General features: G+C 48.0%; 10 protein-coding genes across 10 annotated transcripts; 4 read left to right on the top strand and 6 right to left on the bottom strand.

The window, feature by feature from the left end:
* Nucleotides 1-177: 177 nt before the first annotated feature.
* Nucleotides 178-5,240, bottom strand: bik5_2 (Bikaverin cluster transcription factor bik5; the record flags this gene model as incomplete). The annotated part of the gene is made up of 5 exons (XM_066131469.1): nucleotides 178-1,920; nucleotides 1,987-3,155; nucleotides 3,528-4,718; nucleotides 4,792-4,888; nucleotides 4,989-5,240. The coding sequence occupies 5 exons, from the start codon at nucleotides 5,238-5,240 to the stop codon at nucleotides 178-180; spliced, it is 4,452 nt and encodes a 1,483-aa protein (XP_065987762.1).
* An 81-nt stretch (nucleotides 5,241-5,321) lies between these two features.
* On the bottom strand, nucleotides 5,322-6,873 carry KTXA_2 (Killer toxin subunits alpha/beta; the record flags this gene model as incomplete). The annotated part of the gene is made up of 5 exons (XM_014685282.2): nucleotides 5,322-6,019; nucleotides 6,090-6,125; nucleotides 6,189-6,252; nucleotides 6,364-6,471; nucleotides 6,607-6,873. 5 exons carry the CDS (start codon nucleotides 6,871-6,873, stop codon nucleotides 5,322-5,324), a joined length of 1,173 nt encoding a protein of 390 aa, XP_014540768.2.
* Nucleotides 6,874-7,759: 886 nt separating this feature from the next.
* Nucleotides 7,760-8,299, bottom strand: G6M90_00g094030 (uncharacterized protein; the record flags this gene model as incomplete). Its single annotated transcript, XM_014685281.1, has 1 exon — nucleotides 7,760-8,299. One exon carries the CDS (start codon nucleotides 8,297-8,299, stop codon nucleotides 7,760-7,762), a length of 540 nt encoding a protein of 179 aa, XP_014540767.1.
* Nucleotides 8,300-10,015: 1,716 nt separating this feature from the next.
* Nucleotides 10,016-10,753, top strand: G6M90_00g094020 (uncharacterized protein; the record flags this gene model as incomplete). Its single annotated transcript, XM_014685280.1, has 1 exon — nucleotides 10,016-10,753. One exon carries the CDS (start codon nucleotides 10,016-10,018, stop codon nucleotides 10,751-10,753), a length of 738 nt encoding a protein of 245 aa, XP_014540766.1.
* Nucleotides 10,754-11,128: 375 nt separating this feature from the next.
* On the top strand, nucleotides 11,129-11,797 carry G6M90_00g094010 (uncharacterized protein; the record flags this gene model as incomplete). Its single annotated transcript, XM_014685279.1, has 1 exon — nucleotides 11,129-11,797. One exon carries the CDS (start codon nucleotides 11,129-11,131, stop codon nucleotides 11,795-11,797), a length of 669 nt encoding a protein of 222 aa, XP_014540765.1.
* Nucleotides 11,798-14,885: 3,088 nt separating this feature from the next.
* On the bottom strand, nucleotides 14,886-15,296 carry LIP5 (Lipase 5; the record flags this gene model as incomplete). The annotated part of the gene is made up of 1 exon (XM_014685278.1): nucleotides 14,886-15,296. One exon carries the CDS (start codon nucleotides 15,294-15,296, stop codon nucleotides 14,886-14,888), a length of 411 nt encoding a protein of 136 aa, XP_014540764.1.
* A 146-nt stretch (nucleotides 15,297-15,442) lies between these two features.
* On the bottom strand, nucleotides 15,443-16,276 carry G6M90_00g093990 (uncharacterized protein; the record flags this gene model as incomplete). The annotated part of the gene is made up of 1 exon (XM_014685277.1): nucleotides 15,443-16,276. The coding sequence occupies one exon, from the start codon at nucleotides 16,274-16,276 to the stop codon at nucleotides 15,443-15,445; it is 834 nt and encodes a 277-aa protein (XP_014540763.1).
* A 1,574-nt stretch (nucleotides 16,277-17,850) lies between these two features.
* G6M90_00g093980 (uncharacterized protein) lies at nucleotides 17,851-19,265 on the top strand (the record flags this gene model as incomplete). The annotated part of the gene is made up of 3 exons (XM_014685276.1): nucleotides 17,851-18,132; nucleotides 18,188-19,118; nucleotides 19,174-19,265. The coding sequence occupies 3 exons, from the start codon at nucleotides 17,851-17,853 to the stop codon at nucleotides 19,263-19,265; spliced, it is 1,305 nt and encodes a 434-aa protein (XP_014540762.1).
* Nucleotides 19,266-20,157: 892 nt separating this feature from the next.
* G6M90_00g093970 (uncharacterized protein) lies at nucleotides 20,158-21,577 on the top strand (the record flags this gene model as incomplete). Its single annotated transcript, XM_066131468.1, has 4 exons — nucleotides 20,158-20,329; nucleotides 20,390-20,546; nucleotides 20,599-20,671; nucleotides 20,723-21,577. The coding sequence occupies 4 exons, from the start codon at nucleotides 20,158-20,160 to the stop codon at nucleotides 21,575-21,577; spliced, it is 1,257 nt and encodes a 418-aa protein (XP_065987639.1).
* A 551-nt stretch (nucleotides 21,578-22,128) lies between these two features.
* Nucleotides 22,129-22,677, bottom strand: G6M90_00g093960 (uncharacterized protein; the record flags this gene model as incomplete). Its single annotated transcript, XM_014685274.1, has 1 exon — nucleotides 22,129-22,677. The coding sequence occupies one exon, from the start codon at nucleotides 22,675-22,677 to the stop codon at nucleotides 22,129-22,131; it is 549 nt and encodes a 182-aa protein (XP_014540760.1).
* Between the last annotated feature and the right edge of the window lie 2,062 nt (nucleotides 22,678-24,739).

Raw genomic sequence — 24,739 nt, 5'->3', positions numbered from 1 at the left:
CTTCACAGAGTACCACAATACGTAGTCCTAGAATGTCGAGACCTCTCTGTCCTTGGACCCTAATATCTATATCGCTATACTCTTAGATAGGGAGAATATACCCGCTGAGACAATTAACAGCGAGGCTGAGAATTACCCGTACACTTACGTTTACTCCAAAACGATTTCTTCTATTCTCTACAAATTTCTTTGCCAGTTATCCAAATTAGTCTCATTAAAACTTGTGCCTACATCTCTGTTGATTAATCCTGTGGCAGTCTCCTCAGTCGGTATTGGAGGAAAGCTAGGCCATAACCACGGCTGCGTGTCATGACGGAACTCATTAGCCGACATGTTCTCGCCATAAGCTAGTGATGTCTGTTTAGCATGTAACGAGATATGTGAATTGGAAACCGCTCTTGTATCCGGGATGCTGGCGATCCCGGCCAGTGGCTCGAGTGGAACATCACTGGCAGTATAAGCACAAGGAGCCACATAGCTGTTTGTGTCCAATGATATAAGCTTGTTAGTGATCCCGAAGTCGTATAGCCATTGTTCGGACGGATTGAGGCTCAGAGAGTGGGTAGCTTCTTGAAACTTCAACTGATCCCCCCATAGGCCTGACGAAACGGCAGCTTCCGGCTGCCATGTAGCCATAGCGGGTAGCTCAGTCCAGGGCGTGGGGGTTGTGGCGGAAGGATAACAAGGTTCAGAGCGTTCTTGCTGGACCAACCTTCGCCAGCGGTTGTCTATCTGTTGTAATCTGGACTCAAGCCCAGGGGCAGAATCGAGCCATTTCGAAAACGCACTCATGCGATCCTGACCATCTGACTCATGGGCTGACACAGGGTTGGACCTGATACGTAGGATTTCAGCTTCTCGGTGACTCTCCATCCTCGTGAAGAGTCGGCCTAGAGGCATGCGAATGCCGGCGGTATCGCCCGCAATAGTTGGATCCGGTTCAGCGGTGGAATTCATGGCTTGGCCGTCGCGGCGCAATGGGTTTACAGCTTCCCAGGCACGCTCAGACATTGCCGTCCACGGCCTTTGAGAAGTTTCCATGAGCACATAGGCAACAGCATGGGACTGCCGGTAGGTTTGTATGATCCATCGCCATTGCCGGCAGCGCTCATCCGTCGACAGAATATGGTAATACTCCATGATTTGAATCGCTGAGATGTACAATCGATCTCGCATATCTTTTGACAGTTCGGGACTGATACCAGGGAAGAGGGCGGAATGATATATGGCCAAGCATATCTTGGCCATGATTAAGCGTGCGATGATGGCCACCATCCAACCCAATGAGTCCTCTGTGAAAGCTTGGTATCGCAGAAACTTTTGCTCGACTCGATTTTTGACTTCAATCAGCATCTTTTCGCGCTCCTCCAAGTTCAGTCCGACGGTATCTGCGTCAGCTGGCCGTGGCTCGGTGCTTGCAAAGTACAAGCGTCTAGAAACGGCGCATACCTCATACCTAACGAGACAAATGGAGCAATCTGATCGACCGTCTCTGGGCATCGGCGCTTCCTTCTTTTCCGGGCTAATATCAGTGTCGTTGATGTTCAATGGCAACATGGTGTCAAATGAAGAGTTGCCTATGATGAGACCCGTTCCTGCCTCCTCTGCAGATCTCAAGTCTAGAGTGCAAATTGCCCACCATAGGCGACGTCTCATCTCAACTTCAAACGGAACAAGTGCAAATTTGGTCCCATCACGGTGAATTCCTAGTCCTTGGGCCATCCTTATAACAAGACTTACTGCAGTCCAGCAAAATCTCGTATTATCTTGCCGCCGCACGAGGGTGAGAAATATGGTAAACGCCTGCACAAGCGTTATGTCGAGGATATTGAGAAAATCGGCTCTGACAAGTGCTTGCTCTAAAGCGAACCTGTACTTGCCCAAAAGGTGTGGCTTGGATGACTTGAAATTCGATTGCACCTAGTCACAATGCAAATATTAAGCGTCTGATGGCATTTTTTGACGTATTGCTTTTGAGTTGCTCACCTCTTCATCCTCTAGTGACGCTATGGCAGCGTGGTAGACTGCGAATAGAAGAGCTTCGCTCCCCGGTTCCAGACTGCTAGGACTCCTCCTTGCTCTGCGCACTACCTTTTCCATGGAGGGTATATGCAAGATTTTGAGAATAGGGTCAATGTTCTCTCGATAAGTCTTCCATAAAATGGATATTTCTGCTTCGCTAGGGCGTAGTGCTTGTAGATCCACGTCCATGGAACCAAATCCAAAGGGAATGCTATGGCGATCTGAGACCACACACGAGACCTGTCTCGGAGATTGGTTGGAGGAAGTGTTATCCCAACAGGTATCAGGAACACTATTCAGGAAATACATATCGGTATGGAGATGCTTAAGCTGGGATATATTTGTCAAACACATGACTATATTTGCAAGAATGGGCACCTTTGTCTTTACCTCGTCATTCAATTTGGACCAGAAAGCGCTGCTAATGTATTGTCCAGTGCTTCCATTGTCGTGCACAACCAAACGTCCAAATTGGTCGGCTAAATCAGCCGGCAGCACCGCATTTTGTGTCTCTATCAACCCCGGGTCTGTTCGGCCAAGTTCTGGAGCTACATCTTCGTTCCAAGCTGCCTCACCTTCAATGATATTTGATTCTTGCCGGCTGGCAACGCCCGTACTATTGGTCGCATCAGGGTCGGTAACTTTCGAAGACACGTAGCCGCTGGAGGGTCGTGGGCCGCAAGTTTCCCTGTTGACTTCGACATGTCCACTGAGCTGGGTAACAATGTTCTCAAGTTTCTGCAGACGACGCTTCATAAGTTCAATCTCTGAAGCTCTAGGGTTCAATTCGGGCGTGTCGTGGTTTACTTGTCTCGTCCGACGAGAAGCACGCTGCGGAGGCGGAAAGACGCATTGAATGTGAGCGCGGTCGCAGTTGGAGCAAGGCTGGTGCCTGTCACATCGGACTCTTCGACGGCGGCAGGTGACGCAACTACGAGAATTAGGCAGCCCAGAATTGGAATCGACCAATGAAGCAGCTTGATCGGAGTGGACTGAGTTTGCAGGCTTGGGGATATCAAAGGCGGTAAGGAATGCCGCCATTGAGTCGCGAGAGTTGGGCAAACTGGTGCCAGTGAGGAGGGCCTTTGGGTATTTGTCAGCCGAGACGGTATAGATTGCTTTCGCACTGCGGCCTGTCAAACAACCCGTTAGCAGGGATGGTTGTAAAGAGAATGGGATCAAGTTGAGAATTGTATACAAGAGGTTGGAGAGTCGCAAGTTCTGGAGCGTATGTTGCCATATGGTGACTAGACACCATTCTGACCATCACGTAATCTTCGAGTGGAGCTGGGGAGTTTCACAAGTGTGAGATGGATAAACTACGCGCCGTTTTATGGGTACTCGTGGGACTCACCCTAGTACTTATTTGAAAACCTAATCTTTAACAAGCTAAAAGGGCCAACTTCAGATGATTCGGACCTGGCGGCGTAAACTTCTCATACCAGCACGACTACTTGCGGCTTATACAAACACTTGACCCGTAAGATACTGTACTTCTCACTCACCATTAGCTGGGGGGTTATAGGGCGCATCGTACGTATACGGGTGTTTTGTTTTAGTTTGATCCTTTCCGTATAGTGAGATGTAATAAGGGTCAAACGTGAGTAAAGCAAAGCCCGGATCCTGCGGCGCAATCTTGGATGGCCAACATGGGTTATCGTTCAAGCCATCATTCGGCAGTGGGTTTACCGTGTGTTCAAACTCCATATGCCATTGTGGTCTTTGGGTAACCGTGACCTCGGCTTTGGTGAGGGTTCTAGAAGCGTCCTTGGAAACGCTCTGCAGTTTAGCTGGCGCATTCCTAACTCGATTTATCAAGTCCATGTCTGAAATGTCCCCTACAGGTCCCTCAGAGCAAGCTCCCTGCCAAAGTTTCCCGGCCCCCTGGTTTTGTTTGGCGGGAAGGAAGCGGACGAGCTGCCCATTGCCCTGCGGCTTGCCACCCCATTTCAAAGCGTCGTCTTGCTCATTCAGGAGATATGCTGGTGGATACTCGTCCCTGTCACATTGGGGCTCCTCTCGGTGTGCTATATCTTTCCACCCGGTACCGCCATGCTGTGTTGCCCAAGTCGCAGTCGCCTCGCCGTCCTGTCGCCAGTTGGGTTTGGCAGCTTCCGGAGGGCAGGTAATGGTTGCCCATTGAGGGCTGACTCTCGTAGCAGAACTGTAGTGGTAGCATGCCTGGGTATATTTCTTGGGGCATACTTTGACTACATCGGTGGGCTTGGCATTGACATGATAGTGTGCCGAGGTGATGACCAAGTTTTCCGTCATGGTCTTGTCTTGAACGCAGGATTGAAACTGGACGGTATTCTTGTAACGGCCAAGTCGTCTGGTGGAATACCCTTTCCTAATCTTGCAACGCTTCGTCTTGTTATTCTTGTTATTGCCTTTGTTGCCACCCCCGTTGCCGCCGCCGCCGCCGCCGCCATTATTGAGCGTGCGAGGTTTCTGTTGGTTGGTGGGATTACCGTCGTCACCCTTCTTTCCACTGCCTTTTTTTATCTTCTTGGGTGGCTTGAAACCAGATACGCCGTCAGTAACAGCGTTTAGAATCTCAAATGCTTTCTTAATGTCATCTGGCACAAGATTGCTCTCGCCACCGCATGGGCTAAGCCACCAGTTAAAGGCCCCCGCGGGATCCTCTCCGTCTGGATAGATATAAGAGGCCATTCGAGCAGCAGTCATGGCCATATCTATTCATGTCAGTTCATCAACATCAAGCTCCCATTGCATCTGCAGGGGTTTCAAAGGGATGGGAAGTCCTACTTAAGCCAGCATCAATTACCCTGCCCACTCCAGGGATGAACTTTGCTCCGACATCAACTACCAGCTTCACCGCCGACATTAGCATAAAACACGCGGCCTATAAGCTTTCTGGTTAGCCAATAGAACAAAACTTGACCTCTCATGGCGCTTCGGCTCGTGTTGGAGATGCGGCCGACTTTCGGGACTGGATGACGTACTGCAGCGATCATGGGCATGGCCTCAATGACAGACTCGGCGATGGTATTTATCAGCATGTCATCGCAGACGCATTTGCCTGGAGCTATGCGGCTAGGGAAACCGCTGATTTCTATCCAAGGGATGGGCTTGTCAAGTGGGAAAAGCCCCATGCAGCCGTAGTTGCTGACCCTGCCCTCGGCCTCGGCCTCTCTTAATTTCTCACCACATTGGCCCTTGCATTGATTGATCGAAGTCTGCCTGAGTCTGCCCATTTCAAACACATGACAATCTTTGTGAGCCGTGGCTCGCGTTTCATACAAGCTGTTAGATCCAGGTGTGATTTCATACAAGCCCTAGTCCTCGTCCTCGTCCTCGCCCTGCTGGATGATGCCGTCTGTACAAACCTCGTGTGGACAGTTGTCATATCTGCATGAAAACGCGCAAAGCCTGTTCATATCCAAGTGCAACCAGTCCCAAGCCGACCCCTTCACGTCTTTCCTCTCGGCTGGCAGACCCTTGAGCTTTCCCTTTTCATCGCAAATGCACAAGGATGAGGGACAAAAACCATATTCACACGCAAACTCGCACATTTCAGCAGTTTCAAGCGTCATGTCGTGACCCGATATACAGCCTTGGCCGGATTTAGGCCGATCAGTGTTGGTCAAGTGTTCCTCGGAGAATTCTTGCAAGTCGACAGCCCAGTCAATCGTCCCAGCGAAATTAAACTCCCGCCAGTCTGTTCGTCGTGTGTCTTTCGTTGTCGGAGTCATATATCCGACGTAGTCTCCATTGTAGAGCAAAACGTCCGTGTTGGAGTCGCCATCGTGGAACGTCCTGACATTGCCTCCCGCGCTTATTATCTCTTTGATCTCAGCATAGGCCAGGTATCCTCTGGTGTTGGTACAGCGACCAGGATTCGCGGTTGACTGTGTACGGGAACCTGTAAAGCCACACGTCGGGCCCCAGCAACCCTCCTTGGCCATGCGAAACGACCTGCCGTAACTAGCTTCACCAACAAAAATTTTGTTATTGGGGACCCCGGCTTTAGTGACTAAACCGAAGTAAACAACAATCGGCCAGAAAAAAATAGAATCGCGTGATGGGAGACGCCGCTGACTTACTCATCACGAGCATGTTGTTGGTTTCAGTCAAATTTACTGCATTCGTTACCTGTTAGCAAACCACATCTTACTAGCTTCTTTTTACGTCTGAGCATTTACCATGACTTCGAATGCATCTACCAGATGGGCATTCGTCAAAGGCGTTGGGGTTGCCAACATCCCACTAGCCATGCAAGTCGTATGTCATGTACACGATATAGTCAACAATAGAAGCGATCCGGTCGATAGTAAATGACTTCAAATACCAGTATGAGGCAGGTGCTGCAATTGATACCGACTTTTCGCTTCCTATTCTGGCTTTTAATGCGGTAAGAAATTTGAGGTAGTTGACTCCGTCGGATTTTTGGCCAATGGGCTGGCTCCAGATGTAGATATCCGGGGCCTGACATAAGTTAGTACAGAATAGTAGTTCAGTTGAATACATTTCAATATTCACAGTGCTCTTATAACTGGCCATGTTTCAACTTTGGAAGCCAGGCCGCCATAAGCAGGGGGCGAAGAAGATAAGAGTACTCACACCAGGGTATTCCCAATCAATATCGACGCCGTCGACCCCCTCATCCTTGACAAATTGTGCCAAGTTACTGGCAAAAATTTGTCTGTTGTTGATGATGGCATCTCGGATAATACTATACGTAGCGGGGTCGGTCGAGTATACCCAACCACCTAATGATAGAATGCGCTTTACATTTGGCAGCTTTTTGAAGTCCTCCCACTGGTCTTTTCCATCGTTGATGACTGGTTTCCAAGTGACTGGATCGATATCGGCGAATCCCCAGTGCATATGTGTATATGAGCCATCCCTATTGGCATGCTTTGCCTTTAAATGAAGGCAGTCTCGCTTAGACGCAAAGGCTTCATAGTAACCAATCCTCTGAAAGACAGTAGGTAGACCAGAGTTGAGCTTGATTTTCCTACCGCGGTTGGACACGCAAGTGTTTTAGTGGCCCTTTTTCCTACTCCCTGGGCTGCCACCACCAGGCCGGTGTACGTCACAATAGGCCGGGAAAACACCACAGAAGCCCCAGTTGCTGCAACAGGTCTTGAGCGGACATGGATTCAATTCAGCAATAGATATGGACTTGTCTCTTGGGGGCTTGGTGCCTGGGACTAATGGTCTACATTGGGTGCCTTGATGTGATGGCGGCATTGGTGCCGAGCCACCGCATACACACATACTATAGTCCGCTAGCATGTCCTTACACTCGGTCCATGGCCATTTCTTACACTTATTCCAGCCTTAGAACTCCCTTATAGTTACTCCGTATAATTTTGCAATCTTATCGCATGTATCATTATCGCTGATAAGATGAATTGCGCAGGTACCATCTCTGCTTGGCGTAGGCGGCTCGGGTGTGGGCTCCTTGTACAGTTCCCGGGTGAGCAGCAAACATACATATGTAGTCTCCTGGCATGAGACTAGAGCACAAGCTTGGCTCAGATTTGTACCTGTGAAGGTCGGTACTAAAAATGCCGCACCAGGAAACGAGAGCTGCGCAGCCATCGCCAGAGTTCACTCTGATATACCGACAACTATTCCGGGGCCTTAGTGTTTTGGCTTGTTCCATTCCAGCGGACCTGCCCAGAAGTCCAGAGCTCAAGGGCAATTTTTCATTGTTTCCCATCAAGTTTCTTTTGGCAATCTGCCAAATGTGAATTCTAGGTATCGATCACGTTGGCCGCAGAATCTTGTTGGATGTAGCACAAATGCCCTCTCTCCACTCCAACACAGCTCTTTGTACCGCAGCCAGATCTCCAGTTGTATCAATAGATATACCAAAAGGCTCTTCCGCCTGCAGCTCACTGCTGAAATGCTCGGCAGTAGTATGATTGGGCGCTTTTGAGTTCAACTGTAAGCGATCGGCCATTGTATTCAGAGAGAGCTCGGCTGTTTGTTTGCCTAAGCCGGAACCAAGGTAGATACCAGCAGCAAACTTGTGGTGATATCCAAAAATGAATCTTTCACCGCAGTTGTCCTTCTCTTGGAAGGAATTTCCCATGAGACGCAAGAGCTCAGCAGCCTGACGCCCATTTCCCATTTCTTCGATATCCATAGTTGAAGCCATGCTTAGGATTCCCTTGCAGGGTTTACCTGTGGCGAAACAAGCGGGAGCAATGTCCAGGCTGCAACGAAAGAGATTATGGTCCTGCTTAGGGTTGGGCACAGCGGTATTCATAGCAGAGAATGCCGTCAACGGGTCTGTTCCCATTGCTATCCAGAGGTAGCTGAGCAACTGCGTATCAAGATAGTCTGGTTGATTTGGGATTATCCAGCAGCTGTCTGACAGGCAACTGAAGTAGCATAGGACTTTGGCAACGTTGCAAATGTTTAACCGAGAGGTAAGTAATCCACATGTGCGGGTTGGAGTAGTCTTCGCATAGAGGTAGACAATCGTAGTAGTCTAAGTCGTATGCGTCAATATCACTAATAAGTGAAAGGTCGTCGTCACCAATTAACCCCATAACTAACATTCCATCAAGGCTGAGAGCTGCGTGCACAGCATTGATAATAAACACCAAGGTAAAGGCAGTAGCTATATCCAGAGGAACTTGCATCTTGACTAGTTGCAGGATAATAATAGGATATACTTGACACAATGAGAGCAGGGAAGAATAAAAGCTAACGTCGAGGCGTCTATCACGATATTAGAACGCCATTTCCCTGCCAAGTAGTACTTTTACAAATTGTTTCTTGTCTTTCCGCCTCTGCACATCGTGGACTTCTGAATCTGCAGGGCGCTGGGCGTTCGGACCCAGTAATTGTTTATATTGCACAGTAAACTAGCGTTACAAGGATCCTATATCCTAACGATAGTCGCGCTATTACGACAACTCACGGTCATCTAAGGTTTTTCCCCAGTACGTCGTTGATAGTCGCGGTTCGCATGATATTGTATGCATCAGGCTTAGTCACCATATAAATCGAGGCTCGGGGCTTTTATCGTTATTTGGGCGGCATTGGTCCCTACTGAACCCGTAATTTTACACATCAATTGATAGCCTTCAACGCGATTTTCCTGCGCGTGACACGGTCAAAAAAAACTAATCCTCGTAAATGTACCTTCATATAGTACATCTAAGTAAAGGTACAAGCCCTATCATAGTTGAACCTTCGATAGTCACCGAATATCGGTAATTTTGGCCTCACGAAGGTTATCGTTATAACGCTGGTTTACTGCACAGTTTTTGTTTGAGACCCATATTCTGCAGTGTTGCCTAAATTAAATGACGCCATATATATGTCATCGCAGGCCCCTTTGATGGGCCTGGTATCTTGGTGGATACTAATAACTCGAACGGTCAACTGGTATGACAACTGGTATTTATTGATCGTGCCCGCTCATAATTTGGCTATTCAAGCGAAGCTTTCACCACCAAAGCTTGCTGGTTGAACAACCTAGCCCAATGTATACATAAGCACAATCAATTGATACTGAGGCAGATATGCAGATAGTTATGCCTTCTCTATACCCGTATACATGTCAACTGGTGCATATCGACAGCCTTGTCGCCTCTTGACACGCCAAGCAAAGGTTTTCAAACCGTGAAGCTTGGCAACCAAGTCAGGAGTCCCAAGCGGATACTTCACCGTCCCCGCCGCAGGCATCTTGATCCTAAGACGCCCCTAGACATTGAAGGGAAATTACTATTGGAGTTGACCCTTTAGCGAGAATTCCCGTGCTCTTTTATCACAGAAAGAACGCGCTTCCATTAAATGGCAAGTATACCCCCTTATCTTCCCTTGACATCTTTTTCTATCTCTCTATCCTCAAGTCTCGTGTTTTCTGAGTTGTCATTTCTTTATAAGTCTTAAGCTTCTACACTATTATTTTCTGCACTGAACAATGATACCTCTTAGGGAAGTCACTTACTCCCGTGACACCACGGTCGCGGCTGTGCGAGACTATTATATATTTTTAGCCCAAATGTATCTTGATAAAAACCTCATCAAGGAACCTCCTAAAGGGGGCTGGCCATCTATTACTCCCCAGAGCATGCGTGGCCTGGGTAAAACAAAGAAAGTCATATCACTACTTCGCTATCTCCCTTACATTGATTGTCCGTCTAATGATGATGGGCCTAACGTGCTACCCCACTGCATGTTTGCCGACTGGAAAGGACGAGTAGAAGAGCACGAAAACGGCTTTCAACCTGGTAGTGATGCCTCTGAACACGCACGGATGTCTTCTGAAGGGGTTTCAAATTATGAGAACGTGCCTTCTCATGTTATTGGTCTTACTTGGGACTGTGAAGAACGGTACTCGTTCTTGCTAGACACGAGACTCGGCATTATACACTGGGTTCAGTGCGACCACTATCTGATGCATCATTCCAGCCGAGCACCTATTAGAGAAGATGCCTACGATTACGCCCCTGTAAATGAGGCCGAAACATTTCGTGATGCTGGAACATGGGCTATTCCAGACTTCTTCCAAGTCTTGAAAGAGCAGTACCAGAAGCTTACCTTTCTTCCGCAGAGTGCAACAAGGGTACTCGATGTAAAGGCGGCGGAGCACCCAGATGATGCAGGGAAGAATCGGCTAATAAAAGGCATCTTTCGCCAGCATGGGTGGCCGAATATGCGGAATTATCGGAAAGATGATTGTCTGAAAGCTATTCGAAGCGCTTTGGTGGAGCATAATTACTCGACCGATGAATGGTGAGAGTCGGAACTCCGCCGCATTGGTTTGCCACAGCATTTTTTCACAAGTCAATGTAATTAAGTATCAAATCGATGTAGTCTTCGAATTCTTGTACTCAATCATTTCAGAAGATGGGAGAATACATCAACACAGCAACGCAGAGTCATGTGCTCCTCATACGTTATGTCACAACGCCAAGATATTCCTGGCCTTGGCCAATGGAGTTTCGTGGGCCTCATGTCTCTATGCCCTTCTTCAGGGGCATGTATAGGTTAAGTACATATACCAAACCCTGTCTGTATCTACTGTCAACTCCAAGCCAGACTCTTGTGCCGTCTCTACTCCTTAGTACTGTCCGTCTTTGTTTAACCCTTAGCTACATGCAACGTCGACACCATGAACATCGGTCTCTATCTTCTCAACGCCGCCGCTCTTGCGGCAGCGATCAACCATTCAGTCTTCTTTCCGAAATCCTCACCGACCGCGATCGCTAAACCTGAGCCCTTGTTCTGTGCTGCCGCGAACTACACAAATTATGTTGTTGGTCCGAGACCAACAGGCACTTTGGCAGTTGCCATGGCCTCTCACACCTCCGAACTATTCCAAACTTGTACTTTGCCTCTGGAGGAATGGTTCGATTGCACATTCCCAGAAAGCTCGCGATTATGTGCCTTTTCCACAGTTGGCCCATCCGAGGTAATGTCGGCGTACTCTGACTTTGGGAGTTTGGCCTTATCATGGTGGACTGCGCACAGCCTCGTTGCTGAACAACTCGCTTCCAGCTGTCACTTCCGTTGGTATCATGAAATGAAATTGATACCATTCGCATCTTACAAACTGGAGGAAACCATTTCCTTTGCGGAATGCTTTATTCCGGAGGTCGCCACTGCTTCCTCAGAAGGGGTTTCCATTGTGGCATCAACACCCCCGTCAACCGCGCCCAAAACCTCCGCAGCGTCTGCAGCGAAAGAAACAGCAGCTACAGCGTCATTAGCAGCGAGATGGAGGCAAGACAAGCGGATATCATTTGGTACAGCAACTGTGGCAACCTGGATGCTGTTTTAAGGAACATGGCTTGGTCAATGCTCCCGAGCACGCGTGTCGTGGCTCAGTAACGGTGGGTAGTAATGTTACGGCGAAACTCGTTTTTAGTATCGACTCTATTTATTATAGTTTGTTTAACACTAGCCATGAGGATTTATTTAATATTTGGCGAAGCCACTTGCCACTGGAATTTGGCAAGACTTTTCGCGTAGCTCCTTCGCAAATTTAAAGGGATACATATGTGGATTTGAGTCAAATTATGGGGAGGAAGTAAGTCCCAGGGAACGATACCTAGCACCAGGATAAATCCTGTAGGAAACAGAGGTCAACTGGGATGTCTTATATTATACTTTCTGTCTTTGATGCAGAGCTCTTATTAGCTCTCAATTTCCGCCATTGCCTCCTGGGTAGCTAAGACGAGGTGGTCGAGTAGGGCCTTTGAATGTCAATAGTACCATGTACGTTTGTCTTTCCCTTGGTATTATTGCCTCCATCGAACTTTCAAGGTCCCTGTGCAAAATAAACATGTACATATATCAATCGGTCTCTTTCAAAACAAGTATCCATAATTAGTCCAGGTGAACCAGGTTATCACCGGTAAGAGGCCGAAGCGGCCAAACTTGAAAGCCAAATCCTCTTGATAGTGGACCACGATTAATTCCAATAATAAACGCGCGCACCAGGTTAGGTTTTTTTGGTGACCACAAGAAATCCATCAGCTATTCCTTCATTTTGAACGCGCCACAATATTGCGGATATTACCGAGATGTAGGAAAACGGGGTAGTCAATAGCGCCCTGTGTGTACGTATTATATATAGATACTAGAGAAAAACTCATATTTTATTTGTCCTTCTTGTAGAGTCTCAGAACTCCTTATGTTTTTTATCGTCAGAATTTCTCATCTAGCAATCAACCGGCAGAATGCTAAGTCAATCAATTAGGCTTCATGCCTTCCTGTCAATGGCCCTAGCACTTGTCGCTCATGCCACCAGTGAGAATCCCAAAATGCCCCACGATCCTAATACGATAGCCGATTGTAAATGGTGGATCGACAACGATGGCTCAAACAAATGCGAGGATATTCCCGACATTTGGGGCATTGATATGGTCGACTGGTTAATGTGGGTGAGTACAGATAGTCATGACAGCCAAGAGTGACCAGGTGCTGCAACAACAAATTCCGCCAAGAAGAGACTGCTAACTCAGTACGTGGTATTCTAGAATCCCTCCCTTCCAACTGATTGTGAAAACTTCCTTCCGGGCCGATCGTATTGCGTGGAGGCAAAGAGCGTTCTCCTATCAAGTATGCCGTCAACATCCTCGGGCCGCCAGAAGGTAGCGGCTGCGGTCAGTACCTGCCTGCAGCAAGACGGTCTTACCAAGGCCTGTACTACCTGCCACAAGGTACAAGGACTCGACACTTGTCAAGGATTATTGACGAGTACAGGACTTTCACTCTTGATGAATTCCACCGGTGGAATCCCGCGGTCGGCTCAGCGTGCCACAGTTTGTTTGTGGACTATCTCGTTTGCGTTGGCGCTCCTGGAAAATCTCCCAGGCCTCTAAAGAATAATGGGCATTCGCCTACCCAGCTCGGTATACCGAAATCCTGCAATAAGTACTATAAGGCTGATCGAGGCGACACTTGTCAAGGCATAGTTGACTAGTATCCTCACCTTATGTTGAGTAATTTGTGAGTGCTGTAACCTTCTCTCTTCACCGACTCTTCTGTTTTTGTACACCACTAATGTCGAAATCAGTTATGAGTGGAATCCTGCAATTACAAACGGTTGGTCAATCCTCCTACTCCCGCATACAGTCAACCTATAACACGTCGCCAGCGGCGCTGCCAATAGCACAAAACGTCTGCACTATCAGGGACGCTACTATAGCCATTCTTAAGTACATGCTAACTTCCTAGTCAACTAGAGTGTGTCGGTCTTTGGCAAGGCTACTACTACTGCGTCGGTATTACCCCAGCTTTCGAAGTAAAGGCGTTGTACAGTGCCGGTTGCAAAGGAGAGCTGCACGGCCAGACTAGTGTCGCCAGCGGAACTGATGGTTTTTGCTTTGACACAAACTGCCAGGTAGCATCTCTCGATACATCTATGGTGGGCGACTGCCCGAGTGGCCAGGTACAGATCAGTTACTGGGAGAAGCCAGGCTGCACGAGAAAGTGGTTCGGCTACGGCTACACAAGCAGAGGTAAATATCATACGTTATGGACTGAGGGCTGGAAGTTTAAAGCGGTGTGGCTACGATGTGCTATAGAGCAGGATGACTGTGTGAATCGGGGGACATGTACTTATGACCCGGAGCCGTCTCGTGGAATTTGCGCGTAGCCGGATTATTCATGCGCTGGCAGCTTGGGGTAATGATATGGTTTGTCCCAAGATGTCTATACCAAAAGGAGAGGCATTGGCATATAAGCTAGAGTGATCGAGGGGGAGGGGGCACGAGTACGTTGTAGCTTGAGACTGGATGTGGGCGACCAGTTATGTCATCTGAAGTCTAGTGCTCGAGGCTTCTCAGCCAGGGTAGACGGCAGTTCTCACATAAAACAATTGCATAACAGCTGATTTGCTTTCCCATCGTCATGGCCCGCACTCGAGCATAATTGGCCGCCCAGACTAGCCGCGTATCATCAGCAACAAAAGATCAATCCTTTGTGTCTTATGAAGCGCCCAGCAATACTTTAACTACCGACAAATAAACAAGCGACCTCAAGACATTCGAAAGCCGTAAAGTGCCAAGACAACGAGACCCCAACAACGCCAGACTCGAAATGCAACCGGGCGCCAAGAAGACCACAGAACTTAAAGTAGACCCTGCTATTATTTGCAGTGTGGTTTTTCGACTATGAATGTAGGTACAGCGTAGTGTTTACTGTCATGTAAGGGAAAGAAAACTGAATAATATCCCCGAGGTTATTATATTAGCTAACGTCTGCCGCTCAGTAGGATGTAACACCTGCAGCCTTCTACTTAAAGTACATCCTTTGAACGAATACTAATATACTATGCTGTTAGATTTCTTCCATCCAATTCCGGATCCTCAGTTATCCTCCACGCGCAGATCAGAAAATTGCTTTCCATGCACACCCAACTCTTAGATACGACGACCAAGTTTAGTAAGATCCTGCTTGATACTTGCGTCTTTCTTGCCAAGGTTTGCTAGCATTTGGAGCAAAGACGCCAAGGCGGGCTCCAACTGAGCCCCCAGAGCGATGGGATTCAGCGTGTCATTGTACGAGGTTCTCGTCGAGCAGCCAGCGGCAAGTTTCCCTTCGAGAGCGTTGGCGGTGAATCTCACGGCGTCGGGAACACCAAGGATCTCGGTGGTAAAGTGTCCGCCGGCAGCGACAGTCAGAAAGTCTACACTAGCACCGTAGCCACACCATCTATCCACGAGTATCCCCGCGTCATGATAGGGCACAATCTCATCGTCGGGGGCGTGATAAAGGAATACTGGTGCAACAGGCGTCTCGTTCTTGTACACACCCATGACGTGTTTTCCCATGATATCAGAGACGACTGGGTGTTGGAATAGTCCGGGGCCTAGGGTCTGAAACTCTGCTGACAAGATTGATGTCTGAGGAAATGCAAGGAGGTTACCAACAATGCACTGCTTATTGGAAATATCTATTATTCTCTTGCCCTTGGGTGTTAAATTTCGTCGAAAACAGGTTGTAGTTGAGCTCCGTAGGCACTGGGCTTCAGAAACCCGGCCAGGCCGGCAGGCAGGAAGCCGCTAAATATTGTACCGTCAAGGTTCATAAAAGTAGCGGTGAGATTTGCAGGAGTGCCTCCAGCAACCCACCCCTTGACATTCAGGTCCGGGGCATAGGAGGATTGAAGACCGGCTGCCCAGCCTGTAGCTACAGCGCCGCCGGAGTAGCCTGTGCCGACGATCTTGGGGTTGTCAGAGAGCCCAAGTTTTGTCCTAAAGTTGACAACGGCACGCATACCATCCAGTACGCCCATGCCCTCGAGGTGGCCGGGAAGAAAGGCTGCGTCTGGCCCTTCATAGTCGGCTGCAGCAACCATGTACCCTGAGAGTAAGTAGGCCTGCATAATAATTTGCTCCAAGGAGGAGATGATGTTTGTCTGTAATGCGCCGAGCTGATAGGTGTAGCTTGGGTTGCAGATAGAGGCTGTGCTATCGTAGGCGGTTTGCAGCGAGACAAAGCTGTCCTTCTTCGCATGTAAAGGCTTGAAGATGGTGGTAACGGCTGCAATTGGCGAGCCGTCAATAGCATTGGTACAGTAGAGTAGTTGGTACGCCTCAATAGGCTGGGGGATAAACCCAAAGAAGGCTGCCGCAATCCTCCGCTGACGAAGAATGGAGCCAGGTGCCTTTGACTCGAAGCCAGACGGCGGCCTGTAGAAGGGATCAATACTCGGGGGGAGTGCCCGTGGTTTGTTCTCGCTCATGGGATGGGCCGAGGCCGGTGGAAGGGCCAAGGCGGCCAAGGTTAACAGAGGGAACATAAATTGCATCTTTGAAGACAAGTACGGACGGAAATGGCTGGGGGTTGACTATATAACGGAGAACAATATCAGAAAAGACGTGCTCTTTACAATACCACGACTAGGTGAGGATAGGCTACTTAAATAGACAAAAATCAAGCCACGTCGCTCAATAACACAAGCACCTCTCCTTGCTAGTCACACTTCGTCGTCGTATTTTTCTACATGCGAGTGGCACGCGTGCTACGAGCAAGAGAAAAACTCTCTTATTCGTTGAGATTGATAGGTTGTAATGAACTGAAAGCTGAGAGGTTGAACAACCCTTGTTGCGCTCGGACAAAATCATGGTGCCGCGGCATCACTTGGTCTGTATTATATAATACTCTGGAGTCTAATGTCTCTCGATTCCCCTCAATGCCCAGCCTGCAACCCTGGTCGGATGCTAGTTGCAGAGACTTTACACCTACCCAGTTTGAGGGACATGCCAGGGGGAAGGGATATGTTTGGTTATGTACGCAAAGGTGACCGATGTTGGATGAGTACAATGTTTTATTACGAATCAGGGGTATATAGTATGCGCAAAATTGAATATTTTGCGCATCTGCCTTTGCAATCTAGAATTATATGTACTTCATAGCACATTGCGGTACAGTCGCTAAATCGATTGAGTGCCATGCCATGTCGGCGGTTTTGAATAACGCACCAGAGTCAGCTGGAGTATCTGCGGGATCATCTTGCTCTATAATTGGCTACACATTCTTCACTAGGTTCAGAGATGGTGATGCTAGCAGCTAATTTATTACTCTAGCATGCAAACCCTTATGGAAACCTGGCACGTATAGGTCACGCAGTGAGAGACGAGATGTTGTGTCTGGTTTTATAAAAGTTTAACCAAGTCAACTGTGAAAGTGGAAATGTAGGAGGCATCAAATTGTATTACGCGAGATGTGGAAGAACAAAGCAAATAAAATAAAGCTGCGTGCTACCACTTTTTTACCTGGTTCTAGCCTGTGAGCGCTCGCGCTTTTGATGAATAATCGTAATAATAACACCAAGAGGGGGGCCTAGGCCAAGAAAAATACCCCAGTTTATTTAGTCTTATGTCGATGCATACCTCCTTGCCTAGAATGCGGTAGTAGAGCAACGCCAGTCCGACCCCGCGTCGGCGGTGACGGATGTCCGGAAGCCTGGCTGCGGAGCAGACTATCGATGTCATGTCATTGGTCTGTTAAGACGGACCTACCTGCCTGAACAAGCTAGGCGAGGGGCTCATGTAAATAACTCGATTATATAAACCAGTAAAATGGTATGGTCTGGTGAATAGAGTACGGGGTAATTAAAGCCGATTCTGCTTAATCAACCTACATATATCGTTTTCCCCCACCTGGCACGAAGGGCTCCTGTGCAAAGGATATTTCTTGCCTCTTGCAACAGCTTTACATTGGAATAGATCGCGAAGTTGATTATACAATCACTTATCAGGGCAATACCTATTGATGGATTCGTGGCCGCACAACCGTCCAGGCGTGGACCCTAGTACCCTCTGGTCCAACGACAACTTTATGCCGCTGCAAAACTACACGTTGCCTTATTCTCGCGAAACGATGGCGTGGACCAGCGAGGCAGCCTTCTTTGCCAACTATTACCCTATTTCCGCCGCCATGCAGGGTGTGGCCGGTAGTGAAGCGCCAGACTGCTACGGAACCAACGGAGTCCACAACCCTCTTGATGGCCTCGCCACACATGGTTGTGTGGGCGCCGACTCGGATACGAAATCTACTGAGCAACAGCAACCGGACCCGGACGTACAGGGGCCCTTGCTCCGCAAGAAACGTGGGAGACCAAGGCGAACCAAAGAGAACCCGAACAAAGGAGAACAGCAAAAGGTACGTTATTCCTCCGTCTTCAGGTGAATTAATTCACCAGCTAATAGCATAGTAGCTCTTGGGAAAACGCCGGGAACAACTACGTATAGCCCAGCGGAAGTTTCGAGAGAAAAGATACATGGAAATTTCCGGACTTCTCGCACGTAATAACCAGCTAGAAGCGACAGTGGAGAGCCTGACTACTTCGATAACTTCTTTGGGCGAAGCTCTCGCCCAATCAGACGTGCTAGTAAGCGATGAAGACTTACATGGACGGTTGTCGGAGACGATTGGCAAGTGTATTTCCCTTGTGAGCAATAATGGAGAGGCCACAAACACACGGCGTGTGGCTGCAGTGAACCCTCAGTTGGAACTATCTCTGCCTCTAGACTTCTTCATCAGGCCCTGCCCTGTCTTCAGCGTTTTACCACTCTTGGAGAACGACTTGGCAGAAAAACTCAAAAATCCAGTACCAGTTTCGGGTATTAACTACCAGGAACTCATAGACATATTGGATGCCGCTCTGGTCTTCTCTGCTTATATGAAAGTAGCGAACCCGAGCATCTCACTACAAAGAGTACAGCATTACTTCCACCTCGCCCTTACCATTATGGACCGCAACCGACTCAAATCATACTATGCCACTTTATTCCACAGTAAACTAACCAGGCAACCTACTCTGTTTATAAACGACAATATTCCCTTCTTGCAAGTAGGAGGTGCTGGAACCCATTACGGTGATACTAGGCCTCAACCTTTATCTCACACTTCTTCACACTCGCCAACTATTTTCAAAAGAGCAGAGCCTTCCGTGATAACTGCGGCCCCTCTGCAAAAGGTCCCACCTGCCTGGGCAGCACGACTGGATGGTACATGGTTTGATATTACAGACTTGGAAATGTTTCTCAAGGCAAAACAAGTCAGCCTCCATAGATGTCAACGTGCACATACCCAGTCTAAATCAGCTTGCCCAAAGGGTTCCGTCAGTTTACAACAATTCATTCAAGGTATGTTTATAAATTCGGCTGTGTCTCTTTTACCATTCATGTCTAACATGAACAGTGCTTCTTCTGCGCACTGTTTCTCTTGGGCAATCCCCTGGATTCAAACGACAAGACGTCGAAGACGCGTTACAGTCATGTGTCTGTGTGTAGCTTAGAATGTAGAACAAGTAATTTAGTGGCAAAGGCTCTGAGCATGTTAATATACTAGTACTTAGCTCTCCACTACGCGTTGTGACATTCATGTGCCATATACCAATGGAAAAGCCGACTGGCCTGCTGCGGGACCAAAATATTAATAATGGCAGAAGTATAGCTGACAAAAAAAGCCAAGGATAGAGAGAAGAGAAGAGACGGCTTACACAGCTGCGGAGTTTACTTCCTATTGTCTAAGTAGTAAGTAGGCCGACTGCTACGATTATTTTGAGCCGCGGCCTGGAATTGCCCCGACTTTGTAGTAATGCCGCACAATATCTTCTGGATTAAAAAATTTGACAAATTCCCCGATTCGGATTTGTGAATTTACATGATTACCCGACTGTAGTACCCGATAACGCGGGAAGTTGATTTGCGATAATATTGGATTTACCTTATTGCCTGACTGAATTCGCGCATTCTACTTACGCGGAGGAAACGGGATTTAAATTTTGCCGTCGCCAAGCTGTTTCCCCGTTCCAACGGCCAATATTAACTCGGGGCACGGCTACTGCTCTAATTTAGGGGATACTTGATATCGCATCTCAACAAGGTTCACTTACTTCTTAGGCCAGATTATATAATCCCCCGCCTACATCTAGAAAATCAACACTGTACACTACCAGGCTGCGTTATATAATCTCAAAATGATTTCGAACGCCCGATTAACAGTACATTACAAATCATGTTTTCAATATGCAAATATAAATTATTGTTTTGTTTAATTTCCGCCCTTATCGTATTGACAGCTAGCACGAACGTATGTATAAAAGCAGTATTTTCCTTTACTCCAACGTACATAATCTAATTCCAAAGTAACCATCTATCGCACATATAAACTTCACGCACTATGAGTCAAATTTATGACTTCGTTCTCCTCGGAGCCACAGGCTATACCGGGCAACTTTGCGTCCGGTACATGGTTGACAATATGCCCAGTCATGTGCGATGGGCTATTGCAGGGCGCAACAAGTCTAAGCTCGAAGAAGTGGCGGCGGAAATGAAGGTGACTGAAGCTGGAGGTAAGTGGATGGCCCTTATAGGTAATAAAGTCGAGAATAAGTAATGACTCGGTATTCTAGGAGCTCTAATCGTCTTGGATCTCTCTTCCGAGTCAGAGATTGTCAACCTTGCAAAGTCAACTCGTGTTCTGGTCAACATAATAGGGCCATATGGAACGACCTGTGGCTCCGTGGTCTTCAAGGCTTGCGCTGAACATGGTACTCATTATGTTGACGGGTAAGTAATAAAAAGATGCATTTGTTCTTCTATATACTCATAATAGCAACAGAGCCGGAGAGCCGGTATGGCGGCAGGAGATGATTGAGAAATACGAAAAACTGGCCAAGACGTCGGGGTCGAAAGTAAGATTAACCCCTGTTATACTACGTCCGGAATTAACGTGGCGTCGATAGATGGTCATCACCTGTGGCTGGGGTGCAGTGCCGGCAGACATATCGACGTATTTAGCGGTGACGTCGATACGGAGGAACTTCTCATTGCCCACTCTTGAAGTTGTTGGAGCATTGTACGACATTAAGGGAAGTGCTAGTGGTGGTGCCGTGGACTCTATTTCCACCTCTATTGCGAACAATTCACTTTCTCGCCTTTTTGCAGCCATCAATATCCACTCCATCTCCCCGGTTAAACCTGTTGGCAATCCCAATGGCAAGAGAAAGGATGGGCTGCCAAAGGCAAATGTTTTTGGGGTGCAAACTATAGATGGTATGGGCACAATGGCCACCCATTTCCACGAGCCCGTCGACCTACCTCTTGTTGGACGCAGTTGGGGTTTGTACGCGTCTGGAGATGCCGACGGAACACAAAGTTACGGACCAAATTTTCGTTTTTCTTCGCGGATCCGTTGGTCAAATGCATTATTTGCTTGGCTCTTCCGGGTCACCGTTGTCACACTGGCAGCTTCCATGCTTTTGCCACCGGTTCGATTCGTCGTTGGCAAGTTATTTCCGCCTGGTGGCGGCGCATCAGCGGAGCAACGCCGCAAATACCACTTTACGTACCGGGCAATTAGTATTGCTGACACTACACATTCGGTAAAGCCAAAAGCTCTAGTCGAGTTCCATTATCCCGGAGATGCGAACGATTTCACAGCCATGACCATGACGGAGGCCGGGTTGTTGCTCCTTGATGAGCAAAGTTCGCTAAGCAAACGTGAAGGAGGAATTCTAACGCCTGCAAGCCTGGGGGACGATTATGTGAGAGCTTTACAAAGGAATGGAGTCCAAATATCGGTTGATACATTGAGGTAGTAGCATTACAGACAATCAGTGTTGGAGTAATCGAAAGTAGTATAATACGCCAGGCTGTATCTAGACCAACTTAGACTGCAGTGTCACCATGAAAAATTTTTCAGATGTCTATCATAAAATATTACTTGAAAGGAACGCGGCACCCATAGCGTGTGCCATGTCCTTTGCAGCAATCACCGCCAGCGCAGGCGTGTGCGCTTGATGAGACCGGCGCGATGCCAAGAGCGTTTGCCCTGAGAGATCGCTAGACACTCCAAAAATAGGCATGTATGCAACTCAAATGTTGCGATTGAATGTACTTCTATTTAATTCTAGCTGACATGTATATATATACCCAGTACCACCAGGCAGTGACCTTGTCTAAAAATATCTGGCGACTGATTCTGTCCATGCATCACATGTATTAGTCGCCAAAATGCCAAATACAACCTCGCGGCGTGAGACGCTTTATCTAGGCCCGTGTCATTACGCAATATTCCAGTGAATAACCCAATACATATTGACATTTGACCTCGTGGCAAAGATAGCTAACTCTGGCCTGGTATTACGACTCAAGGTCCTTCCAACAACGACACGTTTCCAGAAGCAGGTCCAACCTGGCTGAAAAGTCTTGTTGTGACTCTCCACCCCTGCTCCTCGATGCGCTCGTATTCATCATGGTAGATGCCGTAAAAGGTAGCTAGCTGGCCGGCAAAACGCCCTTTTCCAAAAGTATTCGTCAGGGCGTAGAAGGTTCCATTAGCCTTGTCTGGCTGGTCCTTGCTCAGGTTGATTCTAATACTGCCCAGCAAATGATGGGCATCGTAGTGCTCGCCATCAGGCGCGAATGTATCGATAATGGTTTGTAGGCCGCGCAGATTTTGTCTCTTTCCATCTGGGCTGGAGTAATTGGCAAAGGCATTTTCGGCGTAGATGAGGGGGAATAGCTCATGGGTCGAGTTGAAGTCAACTGCTAGCGGGTAGAGATTAATAATTTGATAAATCTGCTCCCAATCGCTTAGGCAACCAACATCGTCGTTGGCTTGGGCATTGATTGGGCTGCAGAAAGAAGGCGCAACAAGGCCCAATGCCGAATACAAGAAAAGAAAATTTGAGCGCATCGTGTCTGGTAAAGGTCAAATTTTCTGCTCAGTATATGTTTTGCGGAGGGGAGGTAGATGAGAGCTGGGAGTGGATAATGGAGACGAAAGGGGTGAGTACTCGGTAGGTTATCCGGCAATATATATACGTGAGTTGAATTCGCTAAATTGCGGTTTTATGACATATAGTTACATCGAATAAAATTTTATCTGAAAGTCAAGCTGAGATAATAAGTTTGCGATGTGACATTGGGTACAACTAAACATAATCTAAGCATGAAGAAATCAAAACTCAGCTTGGCTGGCTAATGCGAATGCGTCAATATTAAGAACCAAGTAAGCATTATGGAAGCAAGCTAACCGGCCAAGCCCCCACCCCCGAGGTAACCGTGAATAACTCCATATGTAGCTAGTAGACCTTCGGACCCTCTCAAAGGCGGCGTTACATATCTTGTTACTAGTGGCAGGTTCCACCACACATTACGGCTTTCCTGTTGCGTCGAGTGTGCTTTCTCTCTTGGTTCTACGCTGCTAGAGAGAATTTGTGAGACATGTCCTCGTAGTAAATTGGCACAAAATCAGATGAAGATTCACCAGGTCTTGCGGCATGGATGGACTAGTACGGTCAATATACGTTTGGGGGAATGCTAGTGGTTCTACCTAGCATATATTCGTATACCGACAATAACTAGTTAATTACATCGACGACAATTTGCTGGGGATAAATTTGCCCCGACCTGTTTTCAGTTCATAATATCTGACTAAGAGAAACTAACACCAGGGCTTCTGTGGTCCCATGCTTACTGTACGATTTCTAAATACAAATACCCACTAGCAAGGCCATAAGGTCGCCATGAACTGGCATCCAATGAATTGATCCCTGCGGCCGGTGGCAATCGTGGTCTGCCACGAAGCAGGTCAAGGCTGCAATCAATATTGGACAATCAACACAACGGAAAGGTGTTGGCCTCTAAGTTGAGGCTATTATACCAATGGCAGGCCCTAGCAATGCCCGAGAAAGCAATTTGACCTGTTCGCCGGGATCCAGGACGACAGCCCACGTTTGCCGCGTTGACAGTGGAGCTGCAGGAAGGTTTGGGATGACCAGACATGAAACAAGATATACCGGGAGCAGGGCGGGACATCTTTGACGGGATGCCAGAACCATTACGAAGCGGGACCTGATTTTCGTTGCACGGCAGATAAATCCCGTCAATAAGTAGATCGTGGCGGTGTCCCGAAACATTCGTCATTACTGGATAATGGCCATTGTTTGGAGGTCCCGCTTATCCCGATTCCAACTCCATCATCACCACATATGCACCTCCTTTTCCGAGGTCTACCTCGTTCAGGCTCTTCTAGGTTGTGGTCTGTATCCGAGGGTGTCTCTGTGTATAGATGCTCGGCTTTTTCGTCCCCCTCTTCCTCATTTTGTATCGATCGTTGTCGTTTCTTCGGGCTTTGGCTTCGACTGTTGGCGCGACCCGTGTTGAACATGCCACGGTACTCGTCTGCCGACAAGGAATGCACACGGGTAGACCCTGACTCTGCTACAGTGATTAATCGACGCGGGATTCCCTGGCTAAGAAAAGCGCTCTTTGATAGGATGGCACATGCGATGCGCGCTGTTTCATGGCGAATCCCGCATGAGTCGAGAGCCGGAAGAGTAAGAAGAATGTTATGATTGTCAGGGTAGCCCGGATGGAGGAAAAAGGTTTGGCGTGATTCTCGGACAGACCGGAAAGGCCTGGTTGTGTTCAGCTCTCGGTTCTGGAGGACCCTCCCACGATTTGTGAGGAAAACATCTCACCAGGCGCAGAATTGAAGATAAGTAGGCTTCAAATCTTCTAAAGCTCTACACTATACGAGCCGCATGCGCGTGTAGCTGTGCGGAAGAGGCAGCGCCATCGATACGTGGCTCTTGGGTGAACAGCGACCAAGCGCGGACGTACGGTACGGATTTACCGTACTCAAGCCCAGTGTTCACGTTAGAAAAAAGAAACACCAGTTTCAGCACTTCCTGAACCGCCATTAATTCCTGGTCGTCGAAATAAGGAGGTCTATTTGCGCCAATATGGAAGTC

This window comes from Metarhizium brunneum, chromosome 6, assembly GCF_013426205.1.
Source record: "Metarhizium brunneum chromosome 6, complete sequence".
NCBI lineage: Eukaryota > Fungi > Ascomycota > Sordariomycetes > Hypocreales > Clavicipitaceae > Metarhizium > Metarhizium brunneum.
Note: the sequence above shows the minus strand (reverse complement) of the source record. Positions and strands in the feature narration are given on the sequence as shown.